Here is a 21,451-nt window from a genome sequence, read left to right as displayed (position 1 = left end):
ATTTACTTGTATAGGGATAGTACTCACTGCAGACACACTCACACAGGTGACAGGAATAATATACATGGTCCCTGTTCAACTATCAATGACATGTTGTATCTGCTAGGGATTGGCATGCTGCTTATTAACATGACATGGTAATAAGGGTCGTACTACTGCAGTTAAACGAGTGCTGGTTGAAAACTCAAGGTTAGCTGGGATTACCATCTGTCAATCAATAGCTGTTGTGAGCCAATGGAAACTCTTTGATGCGGCAGGCATGCAGACAGGGAGCCTCCATAGGGCTGAATAATGAGGTGATTGACAGTGTTAATGATGTGATAATTCCTCCCATCATGCATTTAGAAGCCTAATTTCACCTAGCAGTAGGATAATAAGTCACAGACGATCCATACCGATTTCTACCCCCCTTTCTTCTCCCTCTCTGTCTCCTATCAGGACGAGTGTCGGAACTTCATGAAGGTTTTGTTGAGTCGACAAGGAGGTCTGTTTGTATGTGGGACCAATGCCTTCAATCCGCTGTGTGCCAACTATACTGTGAGTACCTATAGAACGCACACACACATACACTATCTCTCTTGCTCAAACAGCAGTCATTACTGCTTGGGGAAGCTGAGCACATCTCTGCCTGTCAGCAGGTCAGTCATGCATCAGAGTTGAATGATTGGTGCGTCACTGATTAATGGACTATGGTTTTTCCTGGAACCCAGAGCTCAATCACAAACACCATTAGGCATATTGCTTACTTGCACATTTACATTTTATTTGCCTCATTTGTTCGATACCTAAGGCAGAGAGAGACAGAGGCCCTTAGCAAGGCAACAAAGGCCTGCTTTCCTCAGATATCGGTTGCTGTTGTACAATGCTTACACTTGTATGTGGAGCTTGCAGATTGTTGGGTTCTGAAAATATGAAATGTTCTTATTCATGTCACTGGGGGAGAGAGGGGATTGTATAATGTTTACATTCTGTCCGGATATGTTACTGTTAGCCTTCAGGGATCCTATGAGAGGAAAAGAGACACAGTCTGGTACGAGTCAACATGCCAGCCGTGAGTTGGGGAGGAGTGAGCAGAAGTCAGGTCAGATGAAGTGAGGATGAACAGATATCACTAAGGTTCTGTCTAGCAACAGAGATGCAATGGCTGTTCAGATGTGTAGGAGGAGACTCAGCATAGGAGGTAGGGTTAAATATCAGTGCTTGTGTGAATGTGTTTTTTGTCTTATGCAGCTGTATGACCCAATCGGGGAATAAACATGGTTTGAGCTTTATTAAGCGTCCGTGAAATTTTATAAGGTTAATTTATAACCTAACAAGATGATCCGAGTACAGAGATGAGGGCTGGGAGAGTGTGAGCCAGAACTGAGGAGGAGGCTGTGCTTATGATGTATCTGGATGGTTAGTTTCTTCCCCTCTGGTGAAACCCAGCCAGGCCAGTTGGAAGGAAAACGCTAAGTGGTTGCACTGCTCATGTACCTGGAGCTGCTCACCACCCGACCCACTCTTTCCTGAAAGAGCCCTCTTCAGATGTACCCCATTGACCTGCTCCATATCACAACCACATCCTTGCTCTGCCAATCAGACAACAACAAAAACGTCTGCATAAATATGAATCATTTGCTCAGTCGGTTTCTCAACGTTCCTCCAGAATATCTATTAGCAGAGGGAAACGGGGAGGGAGAAAGGAGGAGGTGGATGGAGGGGGGGTCCAATTTCACCATCAAAGGCTTTCAGATAAGTGATATGTTCAGTCTGTCACGTCTCCAACATACCAGCACACTGACTCCCTCCTCTATACCTGACCCATTATCTCTGGCTGTTAATGACACTAAGCAATGCAACCTGCGCTGGGCTGACGTGCTTAGGGCTTCTCCTGGGACTAGTTAGAGAACCTAGGGTTTATTTACAGCTAGTTTTAATGACAACCGCAGTATTTCATTAATTTAATTAATTTTCAATCGGTGATGGTGTGTCTGTGTGACGATTTCTCCTGTGGTTGTTTAGCTGCATGCGTTTCAAAAGGTTGTGTTTGTGTATTTGTACCATTTGCATAATTGCAGAGGGTGAATAATAATAATAGTGAATATTTTATAATATATGCTAATTGCCATACTCTGTGGGCATGTACAGGTAACTGCCAAAGTAATGGAAACACTTGAGTAAATGAGGGATAGAAAGTATATTGAAAGCAGGTGTTTCCACACAGATGTGTCTCCTGACTTAATTAAGCAATTAACATCCCATCTTGCTTAGGGTCATGTATAACAATTTTGGGCAGGTCATTATTTTGGCGATTATTTTGACTACAATGGCTATGCCCCCATAGGATGACAATGCCCTCATCAACAAGGCACGTGTGGTCACTGAATGGTTTAATGAGCATGAAAATTATGTAAACCATCTGTCACCCGATCTCAAACCAATTGAACACCTACAGTGTGGGAGATTCTGGAGTGGTACCTCAGACAGCGTTTTCCACCATAGAGTTCCAGAAACAGCATTGAAGCTGTTCTGGTTTGTGGTGGCCCAGCGCCCAATTAAGACACTTTATGTTGGAGTTTTCTTCATTTTGGCAGTTGCATGAATGTTTACTGTATGTGAAGGTGAACCTCACTCTGTTTTCCAGCAACATTATACAGTATAGTGAACTGTTTGTGTGTGTGTTTTCCAGGGAGACACTCTGGAGATGGTGGGAGAGACAGTCAGTGGGATGGCCCGCTGTCCCTATGATCCTAAACACGCCAACGTGGCTCTGTTCGCAGGTTTGGAAACACTCATTGCTTTAAACACCTCGTGGTGTAGCTGCAGTAGTTCCCCGTCATCACATAATCTTTGGCCGTGATTGAAACAATAGGAAGCCTTTATTGCACATTACTGAGCAGTAGAAATAGAGTGATTTGTCCACTCGGCACTAGAGGCTCTGTTGCACCACTGTAATTATCTCTAATGTACTTATACATTGTTCATTGATCAACAGTCGAATGCATTGAGTTGTGTAATGTAATGTCAAACTACCTTCTGCGATGTTCTATGCTGTGATTTGAGCTGTTCCCATTGTATCTGACTCTGTGTTTTTTGCCAGAGGGGAATCTGTTTACGGCCACTGTGACGGACTTCCTGGCGATAGACGCTGTGATCTACCGTAGCCTGGGGGACAGTCCTGCACTCCGCACAGTCAAACATGACTCCAAATGGTTCAGAGGTACTTCCACGTGTATTTATTTGTGTGTTCGTGTGTGTGCATCTGTGTGTGTATGTATCCGCCTGCGTGTGTGTATTTGTTTGTATTTGTTTGTGTGTGTGTTGCCTCTGTTGTTAGAAGGCTCTGTTTATGTCTACATCACTTACTATCAGGATCAATATCTGTGTCAGACTCACTGCATTGCCTTAGTCAGCAGCATCCCTGCTGAGGTCAGAGGATCCAGGGCTGAGAGATCAGGTCTGCTCTGTGTCTGTATGTGGCTGGATGGCCTGAGTATTATTCAGTAGGAACCAAACAAACAATAACAGGTTTTGAAACTGACAACAAAAATGAGCCTCAAAGTGTATGCCTGCTTAGCAATGCTTGTGTTTGTGTCTGGGATTAGGGAGGTATCTTACTCTGTCTCTTACAGCTCTATGGAGATGTGTTTGTTCAAGCTACTCTTGCTGTGTAACATGGTCCTCTCCCGTCCTTTCCAGAGCCCTACTTTGTCAGTTCAGTGGAGTGGGGTCCTCACATCTACTTCTTCTTCAGAGAGATGGCCGTGGAGTTTAACTACCTGGAGAAGGTACGAGACAAAATGGTAAAGCTTTGGACACGCCCCTCTGTGTCGTGTGTCTGCTGTTCCATCTCATGTTATTATTCAAATGTCAATACCAGCCTAGTACTTCTAATGATCTTTTTCCCTGTATCTGTGTTTCTGTGTTTCTGTGTATCTGTGTTTCTGTGTTTCTGTGTATCTGTGTTTATGTATATCTGTGTATCTGTGTATCTGTGTATCTGTGTATCTGTGTATCTGTGTATCTGTGTTTCTGTGTATCTGTGTTTCTGTGTATCTGTGTTTCTGTGTATCTGTGTATCTGTGTATCTGTGTATCTGTGTTTCTGTGTATCTGTGTATCTGTGTTTCTGTGTATCTGTGCTGTTACATATCTAGACGGGGAAAAGCTTTTTCATAACCGCTCCAAATGGCATCAGTCATATCAGAGTGGAAATACGTGCTCATGCAGAAAATATGATCATAACAAGAATCCTTTTTATCTAATAAATTAGCAATTCACATTTGGTGTAAATGTGCTAGCGCAGGCATTTCATGCTGCATGTTTGTAGGGCTCCCAGTAAGTGGATACTTACACTGTACCACGGTACTTTGTGATGAGATTGTCCAAAGAAGCAGTTTTCAAATGCACTGACGTTTTCATGAATACTAGATCTTAATTTACCATTTTAAAACAATGATCTGTCAAATGTGGTATCATGCATTGCAAATACTTAACATTTTTATGAGTTCACCCAAAGGTTTTTATCATCATTTTGAACGATTGTTCTGACTTAAATCTGCCAAACTTTATTATACATTCTCCATGAATATGATTCCATGAATATTGCAACCACTAAATCTACTGTGTGAAATATGTGTGCTTCCAACTGTCCCAGCGCTGAAAACTCTGTGCATAGTCATTGATGTGTAGTATGGTGCAAGTTCATTGACTGTTCTATCTGTTCCACGTACTTGCGTGCACGTGTGTTCAGGTACAGGTGTCTCGGGTGGCTCGGGTGTGTAAGGGGGACCTGGGTGGTTCTCAGAGGGTGTTGGAGAAGCAGTGGACGTCGTTCCTGAAGGCCAGACTGAACTGCTCCGTCCCTGGAGACTCCCACTTCTACTTCAATGTGCTCCACTCCACCAGCCCTGTCATCAGGATGCATGGCAGGGACATCATCCTGGGAGTTTTCTCCACCCCCGCCAACAGGTACACACACACTGACAGACAGAGGAGGTCCCTGAAGAGAGGGAGATGGTTAGGGCTTATGGGGGGAGATACAGTTCTCGATTAGGCGGAACACATTTATTTGCTTCATGGGTTTACTTTTAGAGAGGAAGACAGTTATGTTAACAGATTGGAGTGATGAAATAGAAAGAAAAGGAATGAGGGATGCTGCTGGGTAAGAGGAGGATTAGATGAGGCTGAAGATGGTTGCAGAGAAAGCATGAGAGAGCACAATAAACAGACGGAACAGCACAAGGGAGTAGAGGAAAGATGAGGGTGGTGTGTGATCGGACGCCTATACACACGCATGCATATGTGCCTCCTGTGTTATATACCATATATCATGCAGAAGTTTCAGGCTATCGTGTGTGTGTGTGTGTGTGTGTGTGTGTGTGTGTGTGTGTGTGTGTGTGTGTGTGTGTGTGTGTTGAATACAGAGCAGACTCTAAAAGGGATTCGACACAGGTCTCCCATGCAGATGAGTCAGCAGGATGCCTATCAGCAGAGAGCAAACCTCAACTAATGCCAGCTCTAATAACATCCTCTACTCATAATGGCTGCTGTTGTGGCAGCCAGGAGAGGAAGAGAGAGAGAGGAGGAAGACCCTCTCAAACCCGTTCAAGGACAAGGAAGTCAATAATGGGAAACATCTGCAGCGCTACCCCCCGCCACCCTTTAAGAGTTAAAACTGTTTCATCAGCTGCATCTTATCTTTGGGCTGGGAGGGCTGGGAGAGGGATGGGAGCTAGATGGGAGCGGTGCACCTGCAGAGAGAGATGGATGGTTTATACAGGGCCAACAACGGCTTACAGATAACACTGTGACCAGCGTGTCAGGGAGAGGCCCAGCTGAACACACACTACCTGCCTAGGCACCACTCCGCCGCTGTGCTCCATTATAAATCAGAGAGAGAGCGAGAGAGGTACGCTGTAAACCTCCCCAACACTGTGTGGTCCGCTGCAGCATACTTTTAAAGCTCTTACCAGACATATTGCTTTTGCCGGTTGCGTGTGGTGAGCACAGCAGGGGAGAGGTTTTGGGAAATCTGGAGTGGCCATTTTGAGATAGTGTATCATCTCCCGCATGTGCACATTTGCTACCACTGTGGGAATTGTGGAAAAAGAGCTCTGGTTTAATAGTTTCCCACCAGCATCCCTCAATGTTTGCTTGTTATTAATTATTTTATCATGCCTATAAAACCAGGATAGAGTTTACAGCCCCATGAAGCTTCCTGGTCTGTGGCGTTAGCTAGCTAGCCTAGCAACACCAAATCCTCCTTGGTTGACTGGTTGACAGTTCAGTGTGTCCACCTCTCCCACCTCTGGTGATTCCTGTCTGAGGGGATGAACAGTAGGCTTGGGTTTCTTCTGAGCACCTGATCCTTCTCACTGCACAGCCCAGCCAAACCTCCCGGAGCTGCAGGAGGTCTGGGATCTATAGGAGCAGTGGAGGCTATGAGAGGAGGATATGAGAGAGCCTCTGAGCCTGCAGATAAAGGGGAAGGGTGCTTTTTATAGCAGCAGGATAGGGAGACAGACTATTTGAGAAGATAACATGGAGGTGAGCCAAGCCTGGCTAGGCTATGCTATACACTAGCCTGGGGCTAGGCTACTTGGCTACTGGGCAAGGTGGGCTTAGCAGTACTAGACATGGCCTGAAAAGATGGTGCCTGGGCCTCGGCTGGAGAAGTTCCTCCAGGGAAGTGCAGGGCTCTGGGGTGAGTTAGTCACTTACGCTGCTTTTTGTTTTTCCAACGCTGTGTACAAAGCTCTCAGCGCACCGTAGGCTACAATAGCCTACCTCGACTTTCCCTCCATTTCGTCGGGGAACAGCTGTGAAGCGAGCTGTAGCCTATTGCATGTTTATGAGTCTGTTATTAAAGGATGTGAAACAATGTTGCGTATGATGTATGATGATGTATGCACTCTACTGTAAGTCGCTCTGGATAAGAGCGTCTGCTAAATGACTAAAATGTAAAAAAATGAATTACAGGGGGCTGTTTGAAGAAGCAAATCCCATTCGAAACATCCTTGCTTTCTCTGTTAAATCTTACTAGATGCTGCTTTAAATCAAACAGGCAATAGCAGATGACCAACAGCAATTTAGGGATATTGACTAATTGTCCCGCTGATGGCCCATCAGGTGTCGATAGGGGCTCTTAAAGTATTCAGATGATTGGTTAGAATAATCTTTCAGAACACACACACCTAGCCTATGGTCAATCAGCACACAGTTGTCTGGACACTTTCCTATCTGTCCAGGTCAGTCACATTCTGTCTTCTTTTCGAATCGAAAAAAAATGCAACTGGTAGTCTATTAATAGGCTACAGTGAGACTTGACATATTGGTGCCAATCACTAGTAGCCTAATACTCCTCCAATGGATGGAGCGATTTGGTGTGCTGCTGACAAGTTTGAGGGAATCGGCCAGAACAAGCCTCAGTGCCTTGCTGAAGGCACTTCCTATCCAACATATGCTGTCTGAGTCTAGTTTTCAATGAAATACCCTAGGCCTAGTTTTATTATTGATAATAATATTATATTGCAAATTGTAAGAAAATAAATCACTACCAGGTTAAAATAACTTTTCTTTGTTTCTTGTAGACTATTGAATATGTTCATTTTTTTCCTGTATTAGTTAATTAATGTATTAGTAAACTTACGGATTAGACTAGTACATTTTTCAAAGATTCCTCACAACCATGTTTTATTCTGTCTACAAAGAAGGAAATGAAAGGATTGCATATGCTTCCTGTTCAATCACATGCAGCTCAGATACATTTTTATAGATAAAGATATAGTATAGCCTGTTGTCAGTCAGCCGGGGCGCCCCACCAGCCAGCCGTGTGCACGTGGACGAAAGAGTCGCCTACAAAGGAGTTCCGCTTCTTCTGCAGCATTCACTGTAAAATATAACGCTTTGCGGCGGCGCTTCGGAGTTAGTCAGAGCAGGGGGCCCTCTGGAGACCCAGCCTCATAGGAGCCATTAAGATGACATGGTGTCAGAGGGAGGCGTCTCCAGTTGACAGGAGAGCACTGAGGCTGTGCCACCAGGGAGATGCGGTGGCAGTCACAGCTGGATACCTCCCCTGGGCCCTGGGTTGAGGCAGGAGCTGAATACATACTTGGTCCTTACCAGGTGGAGAGACAGAAAGAGGTGGAGAGACAGAGAGAGACAGAGAGACAGAGAGAGGTGGAGAGAAAGCAGATGAGAGAAGTAGAGAAAGACAAAGCAGAAAGGTTGAAGAAGGTAAATGTGTGTGCAGAGAGGGGGAATAGACAGAGAGGTGGAAGAGATGTAAAAGATGTAAAGACCCAGGTGGATAAAATAAAATAAACAATCCTCTCACCTTTCCTTGAACCTTAGCCTAGACTGAAGAACTGATTCCCCTCCACTAGCCTCCATCAGCTGTCATGCTGTCACCGGAGCTGGGCTATAGAGAGCTGTCAGAGAGCTGGTTAAACTGTGAGGGTGTGGTCTGGCACGAAGTCTGACCCCTCCACCAGCCTCCCCAGCCTGTACTAACTGTCAGTCAACCCTTCTCACTGTACATCAAATTTGAACGGCCACAATTCAACAGCTGTACATAGCCAAACTGATGCCAATTCATTTCAAACAAATGAGGAAAGAGAGATCAGAAGAGAAACAGAGGATGAAAGGGATGAGAGGGAGAGAGAGAGAGAGAGAGCAAGAAAGAGCAGAGAGGACAGAGAAATTATACAGGTAGAGAAGAAGGAGAAGAGAATACAGAAATATAGAGGCAAAGGCAGGATAGGCTGCCAGACAGTTGGAGAGAGGTTGACCTGGTCAAATGATGTATTAGGTTAGCATGTCACCTGCTGGAAAAAGCCTCTGGTTTCGCAGCAGAGAGAGGCAAAACTCAGACAGCTTACCCAAACAAACAGTTCTCAGAGGATCCCTGGATACCTACTCCAGCAGGCCTAGGGGCACAGGGGCAGCGCAGGGAGAGAGCCCATAAGCCCATCTGTCTGTTTGTGTCAAGACCTGAGCACAGGCACTACTTGACCTTAACACTGGAGTAATGGAGTGTTGGAGTGAGCAGCAAAGTGAGAGTGAGAGAGCCTTTCTCTCTGCTGCTTTCTCTCTCTTTCTCCCCCTCTCTCTGCAGTGCTCTCTCACTTTCTCTCTTTCTCCCCCTCTCTCTGCAGTGCTCTCTCACCTTCTCTCTTTCTCCCCCTCTCTCTGCAGTGCTCTCTCACTTTCTCTCCTTCTCCCCCTCTCTCTGCAGTGCTCTCTCACTTTCTCTCCTTCTCCCCCTCTCTCAGCAGTGCTCTCTCACTTTCTCTCCTTCTCCCCCTCTCTCTGCAGTGCTCTCTCACTTTCTCTCTTTCTTCCCCTCTCTCTGCAGTGCTCTCTCACTTTCTCTCCCTCTCTAGAGTTCTCTCACCCTCTCACACCCTCTCTCTCCCTCTCTCTCTCCCTCCCTCTCTCAGGTCGTAGTGTCAGAGTTAGGAAAGGGAAAAGAGAGTAGGCGTGAAGTGCTCGGCAGGCACTGAGTCACTCCCTAAGGTTCACTTTGTGCTGTACCAGAGAAGTCCTAGTCACTCCACAGACTCACACAACTTCTTAGCAAAAACATGATGTCTCAAAGGGAAGAGAAGCTCTCGGAGCAGGAGACGAGAGAAAGAGAGACGCTAGTATTCACCCCCTGTTGTCCTGACATTGCTCTCTCTCTCCATCTCTCTTGTGTACACCTCCATTAACTACCACACTCGACACTACAGTAACAGTATTGTAGCGCTTCGTTCAGTGTGGGGGGACTTAGCTTCTTTTCACAGCAGATGTTCCATTCTGGGTCAGTGAGTTCAATAGGAGTTTAGCAACAGCCAAGGTGTGCAAGCATTTTACTGGAACATGTTGTGTGGTCTCTACAGTATTTCCTCTGAGTAATTCCTCATTTGTTGACTACTTATTTCCTGTGTATTCCCGGATTCTAACACAAAACTTCAATTTTGTATGCCAACTTCATTCAGGATATAACCTTAATTGTCCATTTATATATATTTTTTTATTTAACCTTTATTTAACTAGGCAAGTCAGTTAAGAACAAATTCTTATTTACAATGATGGCCTACCCCGGCCAAACCCGGACGACGCTGGGCCAATTGTGTGCCGCCCTATGGAACTCCCAATCACTGCCGGTTGTGATACAGCCTGGAATCGAACCAGGGTCTGTAGTGGCACCTCTAGCACTGAGATGCAGTGACTTAGACCGCTGCGCCACTCTATCCACCCCTGCCTTATCCATTGTATCTGGTTCTCTCTCTGTAGTATCCCTGGTTCGGCTGTGTGTGCCTTCGACATGGAGCAGCTGGCTGGGGTGTTTGATGGGAGATTCAAGGAGCAGAAGTCACCTGAGTCTATATGGACCCCTGTTCCTGACGAGCTCATTCCCAAACCAAGGTACAGTATTGCCTTACCTGGCAATCATCTCCTGGCTCATATTGATGTACTTTATGTGAGTCTAAAGTGTAAGAGTGTAAGACACCATTAACTGACCACAGATAACACTGAAATTGGTCAGTATGGGGGAGCCGGTGCCTCCGTAAGGGGGAGCCTGTTCCTCAGTAAGGGTGAGCCTGTGCCTCAGTAAGGGTGAGCCTGTGCCTCAGTAAGGGTGAGCCTGTGCCTCAGTAAGGGTGAGCCTGTGCCTCAGTAAGGGTGAGCCTGTGCCTCAGTAAGGGTGAGCCTGTGCCTCAGTAAGGGTGAGCCTGTGCCTCAGTAAGGGTGAGCCTGTTCCTCAGTAAGGGTGAGCCTGTTCCTCAGTAAGGGTGAGCCTGTGCCTCAGTAAGGGTGAGCCTGTGCCTCAGTAAGGGTGAGCCTGTGCCTCAGTAAGGGTGAGCCTGTGCCTCAGTAAGGGTGAGCCTGTGCCTCAGTAAGGGTGAGCCTGTGCCTCAGTAAGGGTGAGCCTGTGCCTCAGTAAGGGTGAGCCTGTGCCTCAGTAAGGGTGAGCCTGTTCCTCAGTAAGGGTGAGCCTGTGCCTCAGTAAGGGTGAGCCTGTGCCTCAGTAAGGGTGAGCCTGTGCCTCAGTAAGGGTGAGCCTGTGCCTCAGTAAGGGTGAGCCTGTGCCTCAGTAAGGGGGACCCTGTGCCTCAGTAAGGGTCAGCCTGTGCCTCAGTAAGGGTGAGCCTGTGCCTCAGTAAGGGTGAGCCTGTGCCTCAGTAAGGGGGATCCTGTGCCTCAGTAAGGGTCAGCCTGTGCCTCAGTAAGGGTCAGCCTGTGCCTCAGTAAGGGTCAGCCTGTGCCTCAGTAAGGGGGAGCCTGTGCCTCAGTAAGGGTCAGCCTGTGCCTCAGTAAGGGTCAGCCTGTGCCTCAGTAAGGGTCAGCCTGTGCCTCAGTAAAGGGGAGCCTGTGCCTCAGTAAAGGGGAGCCTGTGCCTCAGTAAAGGGGAGCCTGTGCCTCAGTAAAGGGGAGCCTGTGCCTCAGTAAAGGGGAGCCTGTGCCTCAGTAAAGGGGAACCTGTGCCTCAGTAAAGGGGAACCTGTGCCTCAGTAAGGGGGAGCCTGTGCCTCAGTAGGGGTGAGCCTGTGCCTCAGTAAGGGTCAGCCTGTGCCTCAGTAAGGGTGAGCCTGTGCCTCAGTAAGGGTGAGCCTGTGCCTCAGTAAGGGTGAGCCTGTGCCTCAGTAAGGGTGAGCCTGTGCCTCAGTAAGGGTGAGCCTGTTCCTCAGTAAGGGTGAGCCTGTGCCTCAGTAAGGGTGAGCCTGTGCCTCAGTAAGGGTGAGCCTGTGCCTCAGTAAGGGTGAGCCTGTGCCTCAGTAAGGGTGAGCCTGTGCCTCAGTAAGGGTCAGCCTGTGCCTCAGTAAGGGTCAGCCTGTGCCTCAGTAAAGGGGAACCTGTTCCTCAGTAAAGGGGAACCTGTGCCTCAGTAAGGGGGAGCCTGTGCCTCAGTAAGGGGGAGCCTGTGCCTCAGTAAGGGGGAGCCTGTGCTAAACCCTGTGTTTCACCCTCCTCCAACAGGCCAGGGGGCTGTGCTGTTCAGGGCTCCAGGTTCAACTCATCCAATGGTTTCCCTGATGAGATGCTGAACTTTGTGAAGACCCACCCCCTAATGGACGAGGCCGTGCCCTCACTGGGACAGAGGCCCTGGATCGTCAGAACCATGGTCAGGTGAGTCTCTGTGATCGCATCAGGGGACATCACAGACTCAGAACTAGGAAACCTTTCGCACACATCCTGTGCTGTTTCCCTGAGACATGTACACTTGTATGGCTTCATACCATTAGACACCATAGGAGTCTACAGCCATGTCTCAGGGCAAACTCATACACATACACACACATATTTGCATGGACACAAATTAGCCTCTGGGCTGGTTCTCCTTCTGTTTATGCCGGTCGGTTGATCCGCTCGCTGTGAGAGTTTGCTCCAGGAGGCAAGCAGCTGGGATGCATCAAACTACAATGGCCACCAGCCGAGCCAGAGGGAGGAGACTATTACTGTGACAAGTTGTATGTGGAATATGAATTACCCAGTGGAACGACTTCTTCTATTTTAGAACATTGACTCATACACACAGGACGTGTGTAGTTCAGCTACGGTCCTATTGTTTCAAGACAAGTCCATTCATCTGAATGATATTAATGACTGCTCTTGGTAATTAGTTCTGTATGTAAATTGGATGAATATTTTACTGTGCGAATTTCATTTAGTGAATGACAGTAAGAGGTATGCAGATTGGTTGTGTCCCAAATTGAGCCCTAGACCCTACCCTATTTGATAGGATCATGTAAGCTTAGTTATTGTAACAGAAGCTCCACTATGCTGTTTGATAGGCTAGATGGATTTATCTCTATATTGCTAACTCAAATCCTGTCAGATCAACGCAATAGCCTATTGGTTAATCAGGACAAGGGGTCAAGAGAGGATTGGGTGAAAAACACAGTGTCTCTATATCATCATCTTGTCTTCTTCCCCTCAGGTACCAGCTGAATAAGATGGCGATGGACACGGAGGCTGGCCCCTACAGAAACCGCACAGTGCTCTTCCTGGGCTCCAGCCGGGGGACCATTCTCAAGTTCCTGATCGTCCCCAACCGGGACAACACCGTGTCCAGCAGCAATGTCTTCCTGGAGGAGCTGGAGGGCTTCATCCCTGACAAGTAAGAGTTAACGGGTTACAGACAGTCTCTAATGGGTGTTGTTGTGATGGTCTTATTAATTATCTCTAAGTGTTTCACTGTAACACATGCATGGGACCGCGGGGGGGATAGGAAGCAAACAGATGGGGTATTACTTGGCTATCTTTCAATGAGCCCAATTAGAAATGTTTAAGCAAGAGTCTCCTAACTAGAGCTATGGCGGCGGGGCTGCTAATTGTGCCCCCTGATCTATTCTCTGCTCAGACTGAGGGGAAAACGGGGCTCATTCACTGTAGTAAGAAACACTGTAGCACAAACCTCATTGGCAGGTGAAAGGAGGTTAAAACCGTTACTTCCCACCCTTCAAAACAACGCATTCATGTAGGCGTCAATGTGAGGTTCCATTCCACAAACAACTAAATGGGGAGCAGAGGAATCAGATCAGAGGGCAGATGAGTTAAGGCTGCAGCAATAGCGGCGGTGTTGCCGGTGTGTTTGGGGGTGATTTGCTGTGCTGTGATAGTGGTGTGGCTGTGAGCCTGGTATAGGGGTGTGTGACAGGGCTGGCATTCTCCCTCAACGCAAGGAGCCAGCTAATCAGGAGAGAGGGACTGGAGTAATCAGATCAGCCTTCTCCCAGCCTGCCCTTCCTTAACCCCAGACGAACTCCCTTAATGGGCCCAGGGTAGATAGACGGCACCCGCCACCATCGCAGGGGCAACGGGAACACATCACAGATAGAGATCCTCAAAGCCCAAATTGTTTTTTGATTGGCTGTCTGACATAATGATTATATTTTATATTTTCGACCTGGTAATGAACCATGAAATGACCCGGGGGAAACGGAGAGATTAATGGGCCACACTTTCATTATTTCTCAACCTGTCTCCATCTTACTTATTTTGTTTACTTGTTTAGTTGTTCTTTCTCCCTCCCCATCTCTCGCTCTCTTCTCCCTCCCCATCTCTCGCTCTCTTCTCCCTCCCCATCTCTCGCTCTCTTCTCCCTTCCCATCGCTCATGCTCTTCTCCCTCCCCATCGCTCGCGCTCTCCTTCCGTCAGTCTGGTTTCTCACAGTTTGTTTGCTGTGAGGTATGACTAACAACTTGGTACTGTAGTGTGTGATAAATTTCCCCTAATGACTCCTCAGCTGTCAGCCATGTTTATTACCATAAACCATCCAAATAAGCCCATGCAGGAGTGCACATATGTATATAAATATATATTTATCCAGCCTACAAAGGCAGGTGTTTGGATAATATGGAAGTGCTAAGTACCAATTAGAGCTAATGCAGGATGTAGCTGGTGGCTTTGATGCCCATCCAACCCCAGGCCTCAGTCATCAGCCATCAACACACTGCATACTAAAGATGACACTGTGACAAACAGGCATTTCCATGCTTCCGAAGGCCTTTTACTGCTTTCCCTTTTATTGTTGTGCTTTTAGTTATAAACTGGTTTGAGTTATACTTAATGAAGCAGTGATGTGTTGTGTTGATATGATGTGCAGTGAGATCATGTAGAGTAGTGTTGTGTTCAGTTAGTGTGTGATATGATGAGGTCAGCTTGACCTCATCATGGTGTGGTGCGCCTTAGCCGACTGTGTGTTGTGCAGGTGCAATAAGGCAACACTCTCACTGTCTCTCTGTGTGTGTATGTGTTTTTAGGTGTGGGGAGGACTCTCCGCAGGCGAGGCAGTTGTTGTCCCTGACTCTGGACTGGGTGAGCCAGTCTCTGCTGCTGGCCTTCCCCTCTTGTGTGGTCAGGGTCCCTGTGGCACGATGCCAGCTCTACTCACGCTGCATGAAGTAAGTCACACACATCACACACACCTTTCAGCTCCACACACAAACATCACACACACCTTTCAGCTCCACACACACACATCACACACACCTTTCAGCTCCACACACACACACATCACACACACCTTTCAGCTCCACACACACACACACACACATTACACACACCTCTCACCGACTTCTCTGTAGCCCACACACACCCCTCACCCACACCTCTGTAGCCCACACACACCTCTCACCCATTTCTCTGTAGCCCACACACACCTCTTACCCACACCTCTGTAGCCCCCACACACCTCTCAGCCACATACAGTATATCTGTAACACATCCTAAGCCCCGCCCACCACCAATCATTACAATCACACCTTTAGTCAGGCCCTAAACCATCCGCCAACTTATACAGCCTACCCTCGGTGCACCAAACTACTTTACCACATCCCCAAGTGCTCTTCGACAGATCAGTAAATCTATTCGGCACAGTAGTTCAACACACACACGCATATACACACGCACATACACACGTACACACACACGTCTTACTCTCTTGCTCTTTGGCCTTGCTGACGACTCACCAATGAGTCGTATTGCCTTGATGCCAGCAGACTCTAAACCTAGTGAGGCGTGACATACAGTAACCTATGTGTCAAACGTGTAATGTGTTCAATGAATCCATGGTGTCGGTCTGCCCTGGGTGGTGCATCACTAAAGACTGTGTTTACTCTGTTTATCTCCAGGAACTGTATCTCCTCCAGGGACCCCTACTGTGGCTGGACCAGAGGAAGCACCTGCTCCTTCCTCAGGCCCGGGACCAGGTGAGATGCTAGGGGGGAACGAGGGCACAGCACTGGCCTGTGTCTGGTTCTATGCATGGTCCCTGTCTGCTATCGACCTGCCCCGTGTCTGGCCTGTACCTTTGTCTTGTTTCTGTCTGGCTTCCGTTTGACCTCTGTCATATCTATACCTGGTCTCTGTCTGGATCTCTGTCTGGATCTCTGTCTGGGTCTCTGTCTGGGTCTCTGTCTGGTACTCTGTCTGGTTCTCTGTCTGGTACTCTGTCTGGTACTCTGTCTGGTACTCTGTCTGGTTCTCTGTCTGGTTCTCTGTCTGGTTCTCTGTCTGGTTCTCTGTCTGGTTCTCTGTCTGGTTCTCTGTCTGGATCTCTGTCTGGATCTCTGTCTGGATCTCTGTCTGGTACTCTGTCTGGTTCTCTGTCTGGTTCTCTGTCTGGTTCTCTGTCTGGTTCTCTGTCTGGTTCTCTGTCTGGATCTCTGTCTGGATCTCTGTCTGGATCTCTGTCTGGGTCTCTGTCTGGGTCTCTGTCTGGGTCTCTGTCTGGGTCTCTGTCTGGGTCTCTGTCTGGGTCTCTGTCTGGATCTCTGTCTGGGTCTCTGTCTGGATCTCTGTCTGGATCTCTGTCTGGGTCTCTGTCTGGTTCTCTGTCTGGTTCTCTGTCTGGTTCTCTGTCTGGTTCTCTGTCTGGTTCTCTGTCTGGTTCTCTGTCTGGATCTCTGTCTGGGTCTCTGTCTGGGTCTGGGTCTCTGTCTGGTTCTCTGTCTGGTACTCTGTCTGGTACTCTGTCTGGTTCTCTGTCTGGTACTCTGTCTGGTTCTCTGTCTGGTTCTCTGTCTGGGTCTCTGTCTGGGTCTCTGTCTGGGTCTCTGTCTGGGTCTCTGTCTGGGTCTCTGTCTGGTTCTCTGTCTGGTTCTCTGTCTGGTTCTCTGTCTGGTTCTCTGTCTGGTTCTCTGTCTGGTTCTCTGTCTGGTTCTCTGTCTGGTTCTCTGTCTGGTTCTCTGTCTGGGTCTCTGTCTGGGTCTCTGTCTGGGTCTCTGTCTGGGTCTCTGTCTGGGTCTCTGTCTGGGTCTCTGTCTGGGTCTCTGTCTGGTTCTCTGTCTGGTTCTCTGTCCGGTTCTCTGTCCGGTTCTCTGTCCGGTTCTCTGTCCGGTTCTCTGTCTAGTCGATGCCTGGACCACCTGGGTTGCTGTGACACTCTCTATTTATACTGAGTGTTAGGCCTAAGCTCTGACAGAGCCTACAGTTATAAGCCTGCAACACAAGCTGTGGCTAGGCAAACATGTCCTCATTTAGTTATCCTGTCAGAGCGAGCTGTGTACATGTATTCATCCAGGATATCTGCTATTGCCATTGTGTGTTCACAACAATGCTGCATTCTTCAACACAGCTTGATTTCCAGAGCTGGGTGTACATCTTTGTCAGTGTTGCGTTGCTCTTGTACGCCTGCCACAGAACGATTCCTGGCTGTCTTGGCAGCTCACCTCTTGTTCTGGGCTGTAAACCCTCCCACTCCCTCCCGCTCTGCCTCACGTCCGCCCAGCCCAGTGAAATCAAATCTCTTTTTAGAGAGGCTGCTTATTGAATTATGTGTGCAAACACAGGTACAGTGCCAGCAGTTACAGACAACAGAGCCTTAAAGAGCACCTTACAGCCTCACCGTTATACAATTAAGGGCCCTGTGTTGTGATTTGATTTAGCAAGGGCGGTCAACCTGTCCATTGATCCTGTATCAAGTGATGCTCCAGTTTGAGGATAAATTCCATTTGGAAAAGTGAAGACGATGCTGGGTGATGAAAAAACTCCCCGTTGTTTGCAATGTAAGACTGTAACATGGACTATATTGGAACAAAGATAATTAGGCTCCTTACTGATTAGTCTATCTGTTGATATTGTTTTATTACTGTAGGTGTTTTGCGTCTGTTTATTAGCCTTCATATTTCTTTCAATTATAAATGTACCTGTAATCTGGTCTCCTTTAGACTCGGGGACAATAAATCCCTAAACTTATTCACATTCTCACCATTGAGGGTATTGTGACAAAACATTGCCTTCTTACACTAAAGATTACAGCCTGCAGCCTTCATTTACCCAACACAATATACCCTATCAGGGTGAGCAATATATCCACAATAACCCTCCAACCACTTCCAGTGTAAACTTATTCTCAGGCAGTGAAACACTCTGTTGGCCTGCTTGTTGTTTGGGCCTTTTCAACTAATTGTAGAGCAGGAGACACATCCCAGTGAGCTGTCTCTGGCTGAGGCTGAGGCTGAGGCTGAGGCTGAGGCTGAGGCTGAGGCTGAGGCTGAGGCTGTGGCTGTGGCTGGGGCTGTGGCTGTGGCTGTGGCGATACAGCCTTCCCTCTAGCCTTGAGCACTTCCCATGTTTAAATTACCTCATTGGACAAGGGCCATTTTGAAGCACAAACTGCTGTTATTTCTCCTCTTTAGATGACCTTTATGGTATACATTCACAGTCTAACTAGCTGATGTTTCTGTGGATATGGCCCATGACTAAGGGTGGCTGTCTCCAGGGGAGGTCAATGCACCTGGTCTGGTCTCACTGCCGTTGGAACACACCCATTTTAATTTAATTTTAATTTTGTCGCTTCATCATATAATGTCAAAGCCCCTTTTGATTTTCCAAGGTCTCGTATTAAAAAAGTAGAAATGGTCAATTATTTTTTTAATACGAATTGAAAGATCCAGACCTGCTTTCAGAGTTGGGGATATACAATACAGTATTATTTCTCTCAACTCCACACAAAAAAAGTATTCCTGTCCTTTGCTGGTACAATGTTTTGTTTACCAGAGAAAAGCAGAGGTTTCTGTCAGTGACCAAAGCTTGCAGTAGGCCTATGTATTGTTTATGTGTGGATTGATAAATGATCGTCTTTCCCCTCTTCCAGATTGCCGTTCGAGCAGGACATAGAACATGGGAACGTGTCCCACTTGGGCGACTGTGATGGTAAGAGAAGTGTTTCTTTCTGTTTATTGCCATCCTCTAATGTTAAGCTGTATTTGTGTTGATTCAGTGTTTCTTGCATAACTGCCTACTCTAGGGTAGAACATCATACACTACATTTTACATTTAAGTAATTTAGCAGACACTCTTATCCAGAGCGATTTACCGGCACAATTAGGGTTGACTGCCTTGCTCAAGGGCACATCAACATATTTCTCACCTAGTCGTCGCTGGGATTTGAACTAGTGACCTTTCAGCCCAGCGCTCTTAACCTCTATGCTACCAGCTGCTACTACTGCTGTCTAGCTCCATATCATCATTAATCAATCAATCAAATGTATTTTATAAATCCCTTATTACATCAGCAGTTGTCACAAAATTCTATACAGACCCAGCCTAAAACCCCAAAGAGCAAGCAATGCAGATGTAGAAATCCCCATGTATGTTTTACCCATATTTGTTTTCTCCTCTGTTTACTCTTTCTTTTGGGAATGTTCAGAAGCTCTCTTTTTGCTCTTCCGTAGCTTTGCTTTGTAGTTGTTTATACTTCTGGTTAATTATTATGCGTCTCTGGATAGCCTCGCCTTGATGTTTTCCTAGTTGTTTTCTGATATGAAAATGACGGCGGCACAGCAAAGCAAAGCGATCCCTCAGACAGAAATCTCCTCGACTCCCTGGCTCTTTTGATCCCACCGCTACTTCTGATGAGGCATTCGTGCAAATGAATCCTCCGCCTCTTCAAGTTCTCCAAGTTCATCTGCCATGCACCTGGAGAGCCACACAGATCATTATTACATAAGTCTTCAGAGGGGCTGTTTGAAGATGCTCCCTCACCCCTGGAGCCCTCTGCACCCCCCTGGACCCTGGTCCCTGTCTGTCTGGGGGTGCTGGTCCGGTGGCTTGTGACTCTTCCTCTAAGCTTGCTTGACCCTGTGTCGGCCAGTATACATAAAGGTGCATTAGCCTCAGCACCCAGCGTCTCTTTGAGGATGTTGCCAGGATTCTCCCATCTGATCTGTCTTAGATAATGGTTCTGATACTGACATGACAAACGCGTGGCGGTCCTGACTTCTGCTGACAAAGGTGCTGTTGGTTGTCACAAGATGAATGGTGCTGAATAGCCCTGTGTACGCTTGCCAAAAGGATGCGCTAGCATCATATCGGCTGCCAGAATCATTAAGCTCTGTGTCTTAGAAAGTGATGAACTTGTGCTTTAATTTCTTCCTCTGTCTGATATTGATGCTATTTTAGTTTTTACAGTACATAGCTTCCCCAGTGTACAACACTCAGATGGTCTAAACAGATCTCTGTAGCCATCAACAGACTCAATAGACAGTCTGAAAAAGACAAAAAGCTGCAAGTAGAAAGGAAACCAGTTATGACTTTCATCATTCAGTGTTACTATTTGAAACCTGTGAATTGTCACATAAGTCCATCGCACGCACGCACGCACGCACGCACGCACGCACGCACGCACGCACGCACGCACGCACGCACGCACGCACGCACGCACGGGATAATTATGGGATAATGCAACATTCATCACCCTCTCCCTCCCTCCTCCTCACTCTCCCTGAGTGAGGGAGCATAGCTGGGCTCTGCAGCTCCTCAGTGGTGACACTGCACACAGCCGAAGCCACAGCCAAGCGCAAACCAGACCACACTCCCTCCCCCCAGTCCAGGCCTGTCGGCGGCCCACAGAGGGAGATGGATGGACAGTTCTGATAACTTGCCTTTAACTGCCTCTCCCGCTCCTTAGTCAGAGAAAAGTAGCCGCACGAAGGAAAGGAGGGGGAATCGATTTTCATCTGCTCTTTAGCTCGATTTGAGTCAAATAAATATCAGGAGTGAATCTATAAAGCAGTCTGCAGCCATGAGGGAGAGGGTGAGGGAAGATGGTGATGAGGAGCTGAGGGTGAGGGAAGAAGGTGACGAGGGGAGAGGGTGAGGGAAGAAGGTGATGAGGGGGGTGAGGACGGAGGCATGGCAGAGCTTGGGGTCCTGGACAGGGGCGCAACAGATGGAGTGAGGAGGCTACCGCCATCTCTGGTGTCACCAAGTTGTCAATGCTCCCGTTACCAACAGCGTGATGAGGCAGTAACTCTGCCAGGTGACACATGGAGGCTGCCTGCTCCTACTCTCTCACCTCGCTTTTGCTCCCACTTCTTTCGCTCTCTTTCTCACTCTCACACTCTCTCGCCCTCTCCCTCTACCTCAACTTCTCCCTCTGTGGTATCAAAGGTTCAGTGCATGCACAGTATATCCCATGGTGGTCTACCTCAGCCCAGTCCAAGAGAAGACGGCAGCGGTTGCTGTCTCTCTTCCTTTACACATCAACACAGAGATCTTCTTCAGAGATCAGGACAGGAGCTTGTTATGCTTGTCTCCTCTAAATCAGGCCTGATCAAAGCAGATGTAGACAACACAGCTTTTAATTGAGCTGACCTGTGGTGAATGGCTGCTCAGTCAGTTGAGTCCAATCAGAGCTCTGTGTGTGTGTGTGTGTGTGTGTGTGTGTGTGTGTGTGTGTGTGTGTGTGTGTGTGTGTGTGTGTGTGTGTGTGCGCTTTTGCATGCGCGTGGCTCTGCATACTTAGGGCCTGGGCCTATCCTACCTCGCATCAGACCCACAGCCTACAACTCAATCACTCTGTCCCCAGAGTTTTCTAAGCCTAATGCTGGATGTATACTTCTAATCATGTTTACATTGAGCCCAGTCAGTTCTGAAACCTCCTCTAAACATGTCAGGTAATAAATTCCAGAGGTGTAAAAACAATAATGAGCAGGATTTATCCCTGGTGTCAACGGATGATCTAACATGTCAG

General features: G+C 47.5%; 1 protein-coding gene across 5 annotated transcripts in view; it reads left to right on the top strand.

Moving 5' to 3' along the window:
* sema6bb (sema domain, transmembrane domain (TM), and cytoplasmic domain, (semaphorin) 6Bb) overlaps window positions 1–21,451 on the top strand; it is a 144,463-nt gene that overhangs the window by 88,457 nt on the left and 34,555 nt on the right. For 2 of the 5 annotated variants that reach the window (XM_055861467.1, XM_055861463.1), the window contains exons 6-16: window positions 439–537; window positions 2,672–2,762; window positions 3,083–3,202; window positions 3,682–3,785; window positions 4,735–4,952; window positions 10,263–10,394; window positions 11,949–12,098; window positions 12,910–13,089; window positions 14,736–14,876; window positions 15,606–15,683; window positions 18,572–18,630. In XM_055861467.1, the coding sequence (XP_055717442.1) occupies window positions 439–537; window positions 2,672–2,762; window positions 3,083–3,202; window positions 3,682–3,785; window positions 4,735–4,952; window positions 10,263–10,394; window positions 11,949–12,098; window positions 12,910–13,089; window positions 14,736–14,876; window positions 15,606–15,683; window positions 18,572–18,630 (1,372 nt within the window). The remainder of the gene's footprint in view (window positions 1–438; window positions 538–2,671; window positions 2,763–3,082; window positions 3,203–3,681; window positions 3,786–4,734; window positions 4,953–10,262; window positions 10,395–11,948; window positions 12,099–12,909; window positions 13,090–14,735; window positions 14,877–15,605; window positions 15,684–18,571; window positions 18,631–21,451) is intronic. The other 3 variants (XM_055861466.1, XM_055861465.1, XM_055861464.1) reach the window with 3 other exon arrangements.

The sequence above is a fragment of the Salvelinus fontinalis genome, chromosome 14 (genome assembly GCF_029448725.1).
Source record: "Salvelinus fontinalis isolate EN_2023a chromosome 14, ASM2944872v1, whole genome shotgun sequence".
Classification (NCBI taxonomy): Eukaryota; Metazoa; Chordata; class Actinopteri; order Salmoniformes; family Salmonidae; genus Salvelinus; species Salvelinus fontinalis.
Note: the sequence above shows the minus strand (reverse complement) of the source record. Positions and strands in the feature narration are given on the sequence as shown.